Source organism: Sminthopsis crassicaudata, chromosome 1, assembly GCF_048593235.1.
Source record: "Sminthopsis crassicaudata isolate SCR6 chromosome 1, ASM4859323v1, whole genome shotgun sequence".
NCBI lineage: Eukaryota > Metazoa > Chordata > Mammalia > Dasyuromorphia > Dasyuridae > Sminthopsis > Sminthopsis crassicaudata.
In genome coordinates, this window is record NC_133617.1 from 745,662,918 (window position 1) to 745,675,983 (window position 13,066).

The 13,066-nt window shown below is 42.9% G+C and overlaps 1 protein-coding gene across 20 annotated transcripts in view; it reads left to right on the forward strand.

The window, feature by feature from the left end:
* The window catches only part of ERC2 (ELKS/RAB6-interacting/CAST family member 2), a 993,908-nt gene that overhangs the window by 243,631 nt on the left and 737,211 nt on the right, over positions 1 to 13,066 (forward strand). For all 20 annotated transcript variants that reach the window (XR_012485046.1, XM_074284429.1, XM_074284434.1 and 17 more), the window contains one exon: positions 12,485 to 12,559. Coding sequence is in view for 19 of the 20 variants with exons in the window: in XM_074284429.1 (XP_074140530.1) it covers positions 12,485 to 12,559 (75 nt within the window). In the remaining variant the exon portion in view is untranslated. The remainder of the gene's footprint in view (positions 1 to 12,484; positions 12,560 to 13,066) is intronic.

A 13,066-nucleotide genomic window follows, 5' to 3' on the forward strand; every position in this document is an offset into this window, starting at 1 on the left:
GAGGATGAACTGGAGGAGGGAGAGAGAGAGGTGAGCCTTGAAGGCCAATTAAAAGACTATTGAATCGTCCAGGGGAGAATGGAGGCCTGAACTAAGATGACGGTGGCTATGTGAGTGGAGAGAAGGGGATGGATGTGAGACATGATAACAGATAGAGTAGGCAGGACTTGGCAACTAATTGGAAATGTGCTTATCAAGTAACCCTATCAAAGCAAATGGGATTGGTCTTGTATGACTTACTTTTTCTTACTGAATCCATGTTAACTCACTGTGATGTTTCTTTTCCTCCCAAAATGCTCCCAATTCTAGATTTTTGCCAAGAATTGGATGCATTGACCAGCCTATGGTTTGTAGCATCCACGGCTTGGTCTTGGGGACGTTTTGTTGGTTCTTGAGAATCACTCCTTCTTAATATTCACTAGTTAAATCTGGAGCTAGCTGTTCTGGAATCTTTCCAGCTGTTGAAGTTAAGCTTACTGATGTACAGTCGGCCCACTCTGCTCTCTTCCCTTTTTTGGGAACATTTAAAAAAACCTTTGCCCTTCCTTAGGCCTGGAATATTTCTCTCTTTTCTTCCTATCTTTTGTGATACGTCAGAGAATAGCTTAGCAAACATCTCCCCCCCCCTTTTTTGTGTGTGCTACCCAAAGCCAAGTTGTTTCTGGGCCTGGAGAACCTGAATTCAAGGGGCAACTTGGACCTCTTTAATGATTTACTTTCTCATTGTACCTATCAGCTTCCTTTCAACCTTATTTCCAGGGCAAAGATTATTTCCCTTGGCTGAGAAAACAAGTCAGAAAAAGAGTTGAAGAGCATTGCCTTCTCTCTTATCAGTCATCATGTGGTCCATTCCAAGCCACAGACCCCTCCCTTCTTCCATCTTCCTTTTTCTCCCAATATTGCTTTACAAAAACCACCCCACGGAAATAAAAATGCCTGCATATATCCCGGGATTTGAGGTTCTACACAATAATAATGACAATAATGATGGTGACGACATCAGATCAAGCATCTGTGATGTTGGAGCATCCTTTCCTTCGAAGCTTTAGCACGAGCAAACGTGTGGTGCCCCCAGAGGCCCCTGCTTCCCTGTGTCCCCGTATCGCTTGGACCCTGGGAGCGCTCCCCTTGGTACTTGGCTGGGTTCTGTGCCTAGGACTGTCAGCCGGAGGAGCTGGCTTCCATTCTTGGTGAGTGGCAGAAGCCATCTGGCTCGTGGAGGTGTTGGAAAGAACGCCCTGCTCTTTCCTGTCCTGGGTCCTGCTGTTCGCTCTGAAATGGCCTGTTTTGACAAGATCATCCAGGAGGCTCAGATCTCCTCCCTCCCCTCTTCTACACCCCAGGGAGTTGGGGGGAAGGGTGGTTGGAGAACTACATGAATGGATGTGGTTTTGGAAATATCTAGAAACAGACAGCGCTGGTTGGATAACTCTGGAGGGCCTTTGTCTGATGGCTGGTGTGGTTACCCACACTCGGAGGAGGAGACGGAGGAAGCTACCACTGACTGTGCCCCTGGGAACTCTGTTTAGTGGGCTGTATCAAGATAACTTGTCCCACCTGCTTTGAGGAGCCATAGGATCATAGGATCTTATAAGCCATAGGATCCTGGGCCATAGGATCATCGATTCAGAGCTGGTAGGGAATTTAATGAAGAGTGAGTTTATCCCCATTTTCTAGATAAAATTGAGCCACAGAGAAACAAGAGAGGTTCAGTGGCTAGAGGTCTGCATCTAGAATCAGGAAAACCTGAGTTCAAATTCAGCCTCAGACACTTGTTAGCTATGTGACGTTGCGCAACTCACTTAACCTTTGTATTGCCTCAGTTTCCTTAGCTGTAAAATGGGGATAATAATAACATTTATCTTCCAGAGTCATCATGAGGATCAATTGAGATCATATTTAATGAAGTACTTAGTACAAAGAAGGTACTTAATAAATTCTTATTCCCTTCCTTCTTCTCCTATCTTTCCCCCTTCAGTGTCACACAACTGCTGAATATCTGTGACAGGATTTGAATGAAGTTCTCCCTGCCCCCAAGTGCAGTGCCTTATTTAATTACGTGTTTTTTTCCTAGCTTCCTTTGACCTTGGAAAAGCAGCCTTTCCTGAGAAGGTCAAGATATAGCAGCCTCCAATGGAGACCAAGGTCCCATGCACCCAGGATGAGGAGGTCCAGGCAAACACTTTCAGAATATTTCTGGGAGAGGTGACCAGACTATTCTTGCTATCAACAACTAGTTTGGAAAGGATTCATAGTGAAAAAAATCTTATTCTTAGCTTTTCTTTTCTTCTTTTTTAACTTGAAAACTAGTTGAGGCTAGAGTTCTTGACTTGGAACCAGAAAAACCTAGTTGCCTCTGATTCCTAATAGCTATATCATTCTTAGCAAATCATTTCATGTCTCAGTTTCCTCATCTGTAGAATGTGAGGATTGGACCAGATGGTTTCTGGGAAGATCCTGTCCGGCTCTAAATTTCTCATCCAATGATCCTTGCTAGAAATAAAAAAAGTCCACTTTCCATATGTTAATAATGATGAACGACATCCATCTTGCAAAATGGTGCTCACTTGTAACACGTAACCTGTAACATTTGCACTTGAGCTCCATGCTAACAGGACTATCCCATTCTGCAGGACTTGGGAATGCCTTCCTCCAGGGGGCTAAGTTGATGTTGGCCATCAGGGGGACGCCTCTCGCTGGTCAGCAGAGGTGAGCTGGGCTCTCCAGGTCCCATCTCACTGACCAACCAAGAATGGTGAAGGCATCTGGTGCCCAAGGAAACCTTTCTCAACTTCTGCTTGGGCTCTTAGAGGACCCTTATTTTCGCAGAGCATCCACAGACTCAATCCCAGCTGTGGAAGCCCATCTTTGACTTGCTATTCAGTTAGAAGGTTAACCAGCCCCCACATATTGTTCCCAAGGACGTCCCAATCCCGGTGGCCATTTCTTTGGAGGCTAGCTTAGGTCGTTGCCAGTCCCTGTGGCCATTTCTCTGGAAGCTAGCTTAGGATGTCAGCAGAACTGGGGGACATTTCTCTGGAAGCTAGCTTAGGATGTCGCCAGTCCCCGTGGCCATTTCTCTGGAAGCTAGCTTAGGATGTCAGCAGAACTGGGGGACATTTCTCTGGAAGCTAGCTTAGGATGTCAGCAGAACTGGGGGACATTTCTCTGGAAGCTAGCTTAGGATGTCGCCAGTCCCCGTGGCCATTTCTCTGGAAGCTAGCTTAGTCCTTAGGTTTTTGTTGGCCCTGAAAACATAGATTCCGAAGTGGGGAATTGTTCCAAAATGTATAATGTGGGAGCACAGATTGGCTTGGAAGGTTCTAATTTGCTGAGAAATCACGAGTTTCTCTAGAATGTTTCTTCCTTCTCTGCTTTGGGATTCAAGCTCCCTCTGTGGGTTGTTGGGCAGCGTGGAGGGTCAGGGATGCAATCATATCAGATGGAAACTGGGAATTCTCATTTCTGATCTTCCCATAGGAAGTCAGGGGGCCAGGTCCTTCCAGACCAAGCTTAGGGGAGCTGACCTCGGCGCAGTTGAGGCTGGGGTAGTTTAATAGTTGGTGTGAATGTTTTAGTTCTGGTTGGAGTGGGAGCATTGAGCATCCTTTGTTCAAGGATGGAAGGTGTATGTAGGTGCCAGTTTGCATAACATACATTTTCCTAAATCTTCATATCAAATACTTCTCGGTGATCAGACTTAGCCCAATGGGATAACTTGGAAGCTGGAGGATGTGACAAACAGAGAGGGCACTGGACCTGTAGTCAGAAAGGTCTGTGTTCAAATTTAACCTCAGATGCTTAGTAGCTGGATAGGTGTCCCAAAAGTCTTCATGCAGCTTAAAGTCCTTTTGGGATGTCCTGTATGACCAAATCACTTATTTTTTATTTGCCTCTTATTTCCTCATCTGTAAAATGGGTATAATAATAGTACGTTCCTGGGATCTTGTGAGGATAAAATGAGATAATATTTGTAAAGTGCTTTAGAGACTTTAAAGCACTATTATTATTATTATTATTGTTATTCACTCCCATTGGTTTTAAAATATTGAATAAAACATATAATATTTTATATATATATGTATACTACATAATATTGCATATATATACTATATAATATTGTATATGATATGCATACTACATAATATTGTATATATATATACACTATATAATATTGTATATAATAATGATATTGTACATCAGTAGGCAATCCTTTGGAAAGGTTTTAGTCAGAGCCAGGCCCTCCAGCAGGCTCTTTGGATTGTCAAGCATTGAGTTTCTGCATTATTCTGTCCACAATGGACCTGATTTAACTAGTCCCTGGTGGGCAGTATGTTGTGGGAGTCTGAAGGACATTCACACATTTAGCTTATGCAGCTAATTGGTTAGGAGGCTGAATTTCCCAAAGTACCTGTCAGAAAATATATGAACTGTTTTACAATTCTTCCCACTGCTAAGGAAAGGGCTTCTTTTCTCTGGTCTCCAAGTGTGTGGCCCCTTCTTGCCCCCCCCCACCCCTTCAACGACAGCTGATGATCTCACATTCTATATCACGGTCCCCTTTGGCCACAACCACTCTCAGGACTCTTGCCCCTTCTATAAACATACAGTAGCACCTGCCACTCCCTCCTCTCTGGACACAGAAAGCATCCTTCTCCTTCGCTAAGGTCCTCCCTCTCCCCATGCTATATCCTTAATCTAACGCCTCTCTATCCTATCCAGAATCCCCTTTCTCCCCCTCACTTTCTCCTTGTCCTAATGGATCCTTGATTCTTTCTTCTTCAAATGCTTCTCATCTGCTTATAAATATACTCAAACTTCTTACCCGTCTTCCCCCCAAATTTCCACTTGACATTTCTACCATCTCCAATCCTTCTTCATCACGGCTAAACATCTCGAAATTGTACCTGCTGCCCCTTCTTACTCACAAACCGCTGTCTCCTAAGCCTCCTGCAATCTGACTTATGTTCACAACCACTTTACTGATTCTGCTTTCTCAGAGGTCACGATGATTTTGAGACACCAAATCACTGAAAACCTTCTTAAAAAAGCACAAAACTCATCCTTCTTGACGCCATCTAAACTTTTCACTGAGTTGATGATATGTAAGACATTGTGGGACAATGGAAAGAGCTGGGGATTTGGAGTCCTTGGACTCCACTATTTAGAGTAATCCCTGTGTGATTTGGGGAGTTTCTGAACCTCTCTTTTCCTCAGTTCCTCATCTATAAAATGAGAGGATTAGATTTACTGGCCTCTAAGGTTCTATTCAGCTCTAAGTCTATGATCCTGTTATAGTGCTATGTGGACTGATATTCACATGTTGAGGTCCCCAGAGACTCCCATAATTTATTTTTTCAGGGATTTGAGGGTAAGTCTTTGATGCCAAATTTTTGACACTATAATTATAAGCCCCTACCGGTATATTTTCCATTAACGATCAGCCAATAGACTTCATTAGCTTTCAGAAAAGTAATTGACTTAAAGAGGATGTTGCAAGAACAGTAGTTACAAAAATATTTTATGTCATTAGAGTATAATCTGTTTCTGAGAAGGGATTGTTTTAATATATTTGGATCCCCAGGATCTCTAGGATTTATATAATGCCTGGCACATAACAAGTACTTAACATCACTGGCCCATTGACAGATTTTAATCTCAAGCTTGGAGTTGGCTTTCTTAAAAATACACACACCATCAATGAGAAGAGTGGGCCCAAAATAATGAAACGGTACTCATGTGTTGAGACCCTGGATATCTTAGAATCAGCCAGAGTCAGGATAAGCAAAAGTCTTTGTTCTTCATCTTTTGGGGTCGCCATCGGGGGATTAGATCTAGGAATCTCCACACCTCCTTCCTCTCTCTCCACTGCCAAAGAAGGATCCTTCCTCTCCTCCTCCACCCGCTGATCTCTCCTTCTTCTCTCACCACACCCACCCCGAGCCAGCATAGAGTTGAGTAGGGTCATCCGCCAAACATGTTAATAGAAAATTGTCCAATTGGTAATTAGCCTTAAGTGCTAGGTTAAGTGCATCTGCTCAGTTCTAGCCCTTTACACACATGCAAAAGATCCATGTGACAAAGCGGTAACTGTTTCTTGGAAATCCTTTCACGGAGGGCTCATGAAGTTCCCCTCTTTTGAGGCTCTGTGTCTTTCCGTAATCAATAGCTGTTGATTATTTTTGCCATGGTGAGGGGAAATCATACTCCCGGAAGGTATTATTCCTCAAAAACTCAAGGTACTGGGAATTCTTTCTTTCTTCATACTAATTAAACTCCCTTTGGATATGTCTTTGCATCTCTTTGCCTTTCATGTGTCTCTCTGCTTCTGGTTGGGGTATTGTTTTCTTATTGGTCAAGTTTCTCCTATCCTAGCTGGATATTATTTGATACCAATCCAGTGTCTTTGATGACATGGCACATGGGTAGGAAGGGGAGAGAGAGGGAGAGAGTAATCTCTTCCTTCCCATTCATATCCCATCACCTCTTGGGTCTCTGCTGACTTGTTATTAACTGTAAATCCAGGGACAACTTTTCGGGTTGATTATAAAGTATTTCCAGTGTAGCTGTTATAGACCTTCATATAGTGGTCAAAACCTATGATCTTTTTTAATTGGTTAAGGATTTATTGACATGATTATAGGAAAATTCCTTAGCATCTACTCCTATGGATTCATTTTTGTCTGTGATTCAGTCCAAAGGGCTTAGTACATCTTATGTTGAAACTTAATTGTCCCTGTTGATTGACCGATCAAGCTATTTGATGTATCTGTGTTTCCATTAATTATGGTGAGGGATGGACTTCTTTCTCTGTGGCCCTCCCTGCTATTATGATTTTGTGATTATTCCTTCCTTTTGGAAGGAATCTTTTTTCCCTTTGGCATCAGAGTGATGACCACTTTTGGGGTATGTTATATGGCGATTTTTTGGGGGGAATGGGTCAGACAACTTGGCCACTGAGATACCTTTCAATTGAATTTCCTCTTATTTCTTATTCCATCTATCTTTGTTTCCTCCACTGGCTCCTTATTCTTTCCTTGACTATTTAATATCAATATTCTTGATGGTAAGAGTTTAATAAATGGTTCTGATTGATTGATCAATTGATCCTATTTCTCTTCTTGTTATATGTACTCTCTCTGGTAGCAAAGGAGGAAAAAATGGGTGTGGAGTTTCAAATCCTGCCTCTGAAATGTAGTGCCTGTGTGATCTTGGACAAGTCCCCTAACCTCCTTGGCCAGACCTTTAAAATGAGAGAGTTGACTTAGATGACCTTTCAGGTTCTTCCCAGCTCCAGAGCTCTGACTTATTTTGACTTCAGAGATCATTCCCTGGTCTAAATCTTTAGATTTGACACTTTTTCTGAGCTCTAGACACCACCCCCATCCTTGTAGTATATGTCTATTGTGACAAATACCTGTATACCCTTATTATACCCATGAACAGTCAGTCTCTAAGCATTTATTAAGCACTTACTGTATGCTAGGCACTGGCGAATGCCCAGGATATGAATAAAGACAAAACCAAAATCCATTCCTTCAAAATCTTTCCATCACTGGAGAGCTTTCATGTGAGGCAGGATGTCCACACGCTACTTATGTTTTAGAGGGAATTCTAGAGTTAGCGTTAGACTGAACTCGGTGTTCTGAGGTTCTATTACTTTAAATACTTTGGGGAAAATTCAATACATCAAGTCAATCTCACTTCTATATGCTTAAGACTTTATGAGGGGCAATAATCACACCCAGAGACATATCTAAACATTTATTTAGAATATTCTGGCCAACAGACAAAAACTACAGGAGTGCACATAAAGTGGACTTTTGTCTCTGAAACAACCCCAAAACTGATGCGGCTAATTATGGGAAGAGAATTGTTCTTGGAAGCCACATTTAATGATGCCTTAGCAAGCACTTACTGCACACAGTCCTTCCCCTTGAGAGGCATAAACTGCCAAGGATGAGCATGTAGACTAGAAGCCGTAACCTAGACGCATAAAATATTTTCCTATTTGCCTTAGGAGCTGAGGTGCGATTTGGGGCAATAAAATTTAGGATCAGAAAACAGTTAACTTTGCTGCTTTAAGGGCCCGTAATCTTCCCAGCCCTGGGTTAAATGCAGAAAGCAAAGCATTTTTATAGGCTGGTGCTGAATTCAGTGGCAGGACATTGTGCCTGGCCCAAGGAAGAAGAGAGATTTCCCTGTATGTTAGAATGGGGAGAATCCTTAATTCCATCCAGTCTGAACTGGGATGGACAAATCAAGTTGTTTGACTCATAGAAAACAACTTTACTTCTGAGTCACTTTTTTTCATAAAATGAAGGGTTGGCTTGTAGAGCCCTTGGCGGCTCTAAATCTATTTTCTATATTTGTTATTTTTAGGCCCAAACTCCTTTTCCTGTCTATATAATGTGGAATTATATCCCCATGTCCCAAATCCCAGGATCTCAGAGTACAAAGGGATTTCTCCAAAGTGTATCCGAACAGGAATCCTCTCTGCAACATATACAAGTAATTTAGGCTGTTGTCATCCCAGATTCCTGCTTTTCTTCCGTTCTTCTTTTTTCAGTATTGAATGTATCATTTTATGTCATCAGATGAGGCAGACATGTGAACAGTTTTCTTCCTCCTGTCCCTCTTAAAGCCCAGATTTGCGAAGCTCCAGGAAAAAATATATTTTTACTGGCCCTTGTTAGGTATACTCCATCCCTGGCCAAGAGCCCATCTTTACCTTATTAAAATAAAGGCCACAGTCTGGAAATCTAAATCCTGTTCTCAGACTTCATCCTTTTTAGCCAGCTTCTCACCTCCCCAATCTGTCTTTCTCTTCTGAATCCCCTGCCTTCCATCAACAGTAGTGATGAGAACCCCACCTGTACCCTTAAGTACTTAAGTTTCTTACCCAGGAGTTCATAATTCTTAGTAATGCCTCCTAGGTTCCTTCTGGCAGAAACATTTGTCTTCACACGAATCACTTGAAAGGTGTAACAGCTGTCCAATCTAAAGAAACTGCCTCTTTATTCCTGATATATTCATTGGAAGACAGAAGATGTCTCTATTACTTATGTCAGGTTGAGAAGAAAATAAGTTAATTTTAAAATGAGTTTAAGCAGACAGACATGTAAAGATAAATTCAATGGGCATTATTAGTAGGGAGTCACGGATATTGTTTCTTCTTCCTCTTACTATTGCTGGATGACTTCTCATTGGCAGCATGTGACAGATATTTATGTAGTCCTTTACATATTTTCCAAGTGGGCAATATCTCATTTGATCTTCGCCATGCCTACAGGAGGAAGATGTTATTATTATCCCGATTTTAGGGATGGGGAAACAGAGACTAAATACTCAAATGACTTGCCCCCATCACATAGCTAGTAAAATACAGAGAGCTGACACAGAATTTGAGCAGTTTTTTGATTCCAAGTCCAGTGCTATGCCATCTTGCTACTCTCAATTGTACAGTCCCATCCCTCAAAGACCACCCTATTGCTAGAGATCTTTCACGTGCGGCAGGATGTCTACTTGCCACTGATATCTTACAGGGCATTCTACATTCAAGGTTGGACTGGGCTCAGTGGCCTTAGGTTATATGCAATTATAATTGTCTAAATTTCTTTCCATCTCAAAATTCTTTGATTTGGAATTATAAACTATGTTGATGATCAGTTTTTAAAGAAGCAAATTAAATTTTCGTAACCCACTAACTTGAATGAGATGATATGGGAACTCTTGTATATTCCTCAAAGGAAGAGACAGAGTTAGAAATGAATAATTAAAAAATGTTACCAGAAATAAAGGAACTAGGTGCATGAAATTTAAGCCAGAATACATTCCTACCAATTTTTGTTTCCCTTAGTTAATAAGTAAGATTGATTAGGGGTAAAAGAAAGATGTTTAAATATGTTCTTAAAAATCAGTTTCATTTTGATCAACAGATTTCATTCCAACAAATACTCTGATCACCTTTTAACAAACTATATTGCTTGAGAAAATCCTATTTATTTATATTAAGGGGCAGGGAAGCAAAGACTTTCTCTTTAACAGAATAGGAGTTACATTGTTAGAGTGTGGATGTATCTCCTGGTGACCATCTTTGTATTACTGTATAAATTGTGTATGTTATTCCTCTGATTCTGCTTATTCCATTCCACATCACTTCTTTTAAGTCTTCCATGTTTTTCTGATATTTTCATATGCATCATCATTCCATACCGAGAAATACTTTCCCATAAATCACAATTTGTTCCTCAAATCCTTAGTTAGAGATTTTTTATTTTGATCATCACAAACAATGTTGCTTTGGATATTTTTGTCAGTATTGTCTGGGTCTTTTCTTCCTGTAACCTCCTAAAGATACAGTCTCGAATAGTAATATCTCTGGATCAAAAATTAAGAACAATTTAGTTAATTTTCTTACATAATTCCAAATTAAATTTCAGATCAGTTGAACCAGAATCTTGCTGTCTGTCATTCTATAGTTCCTTCAACTAGAAGTTTCCCATTTTAGCATCTTGGGTTACTTGATGGGTGTGGAACAATAGTCAAGGTCGATTTTCATTTACATTTCTCTGATTTCTAGATGCTGGATGCTTTTGCAGGGTAGTGAGTGAAAAAGATCTCTTTGAGATGATGCAAAGAAATGAAAAGGGAGAAAGAATCTTTGAATTGTAAAATCACCACTATTAGGCTTCTTTTAAGCTAAAGGAATGAATTACCTGTCAATAAAATCTTATTCTTTCCTTCCTTCCTTCCTTCCTTCCTTCCTTCCTTCCTTCCTTCCTTCCTTCCTTCCTTCCTTCCTTCCTTCCTTCCTTCCTTCCTTCCTTCCTTCCTTCCTTCTTTCCTCTTTTTCTCTTTTTCTTTTTCTGTTTGTCTTTCTTTCTTTCTTTCTCCCCTTCTACCTCTCTCTCTCTCTTCCTCTCTTCCTTTTCCTCCCTTTCTCTCTCTCTCTTTTTCTCTCTCTCTTTCTCTTCCTCTCTTCCTTTTTTCCTCCCTTCCTCTCTCCCTCCCTCTCTGCCTTCCTCCATTCCTTCCTCCTTTCCTTCCTTTTCTTCCAAACTTTTTCTTTTTTTCTTTCCTTTGTACTTCCCTTCCCTTCCTTCCCTTCCCTTCCTTTCTTCCTTTCCTCTCTTCCCTTCCCTTCTTTCTCTCCTCTCTCTTTCCTTGTCTTCTTCCTTTCTTCTCTCTTCCCTTTTCAAACTGGTATTGTTTTATCCTTTCTTCTCAAAGAGAACATCAGGAAGTTGGTGCTCTGAGATGCAAGTGAATTAAATCTAAGTGGGGGAGGGCTGTGCAAAGTCACCAGCCTCACTTTCTCCTCTGGAGACATCTGGGTCCAGCGGCAGATCTAGATCAGGACTGACTGGAGATTGGCCCTCTCTTTTAAAGCATATTCAGCACGAACGCTGCTTTTCTTCTGATTTTTTTTTCTTCTGATTATGGGAAAGGGACCTCCCTGAACAGGGAAACTCCCAGGGCAGGTCAGCACATTGAACACTTGAGTGCTAAACTTGTCCAGAGTCATATAGCCTGCATGTATAAGAGGCAGGACTTTTAGCCAGGTTTTCCTCATTTCTAAGTCTACCCTCCATACATGACACCATGACACCACCTTGACTTTCTCTCTCTCTCTCTCTCTCTCTCTCTCTCTCTCTCTCTCTCTCTCTCTCTCTCTCTCTCTCTCTCTGTATTTCTCTGTCTCTGTTTCTCTCTGTATGTCTGTTTCTTTCTCTCTGTCTCTCTTTTTCTCTCTGTCTCTGTCTCTTTTTTCTCTGTCTGTCTCTGTGTCTCTGTCTGTCTCTGTCTCTCTGTCTGTCTCTCTCTCTCTGTCTGTCTGTCTCTCTCCACCCCCCTCCCCTTGCTGCCTTTCCAGCCATCTCACACTCTCATCCACGCTTTGGCTTCTTCTCTCCCAGGGTATCACTCTCTGAGCCACGACGGGCCAGGGAAGGCGAAGGCCCAGCCCTCGCTGTGTTCCATCAGCCCACTTTGCTGCTCCGGAGAGCTCCGGCATCCGTCCTGAGCACGCTCTTAATTGCTGCTGGGAGCCCGGTGGCTAACGCTCCCTGATGTGGCTCTGCATTCAGCCGGGTCCTTCTGGGCTTTTGTTCCCGGGCCCTGTGTGAGAAGAGCCCCGGCGACGTGATTGGCTGGGGGAGGACGGGCTGTCTGGGCACATGCAGCAGCAGCAGCGTTAAGAGTCTCCGGACGCCGCTCCCCTGCCGGCTTTGTCACAGTTGCCATTAATAATTGATGGAAGTTTTAGAAATCGCGCATGTGCCAGCTCCGTTGCCTGTAACCTAGCTTCCAGGCAGCGGCGTGTTGGCAAGAGCCACCGAGGGGGCCGCCGGGAGCGGGAGCACCTGTAGCCTTCGGCCGGCCGCCCGGCAAGCCTGGGCTTTGGGGACTCCGGGGCCGGTCTGAGCTGCTGGATGATGGGAGCATGAACCGTCAGGCTTATTTCTATCGTGTCCCTCCACAGGAGCTGCACAGAAGGACCCAACTTCAGCCGGAACCGGCAAAGACCAAGGCTCTCCAGACTGTCATAGAGATGAAGGTAGGGGCCGGGCACTCCTGGCAGTGCCAGCCAGCTGCGGGCGTCCGGGGGCAGTGAGATGGGAAAACATGCCATGGGCCTGTCCATTTGTTACCCTCCCCCCCCCAGACAAACCGTCCAAGCGAATGGCTTGTTTTGTTGTGGTCATTTTCTGTTGGGAGCCTCAGAGACAGATTCACTGGGGTCTCACCTTTGTGCAAGGGCTGCCCACCCGCGTGGACTGGTTGGCAGCCGCAGAAGCCATCTGCAGGCTTAACCGCTTGCAACAATTGCATTTTAAGGAACCCAGTCCATCCGGTAGCCCTGGTTTGGTGACAAAAGCGGAGTTTGGCAAAAGCAGGCTTCTTTGTGCCCGGCAGAAAGGGCAGCAAGCGACTGAAATAACATTATGAGGAAAAGGGTTTTTTTTTCCCTAGAAAAAGACACGTTTCCCACTGTGTGTGGGGGTGTTAACCTGAGCACAATTTCTTAGTCAAGGTTGGAGATAATGACAGTAGAGAGAGTCAA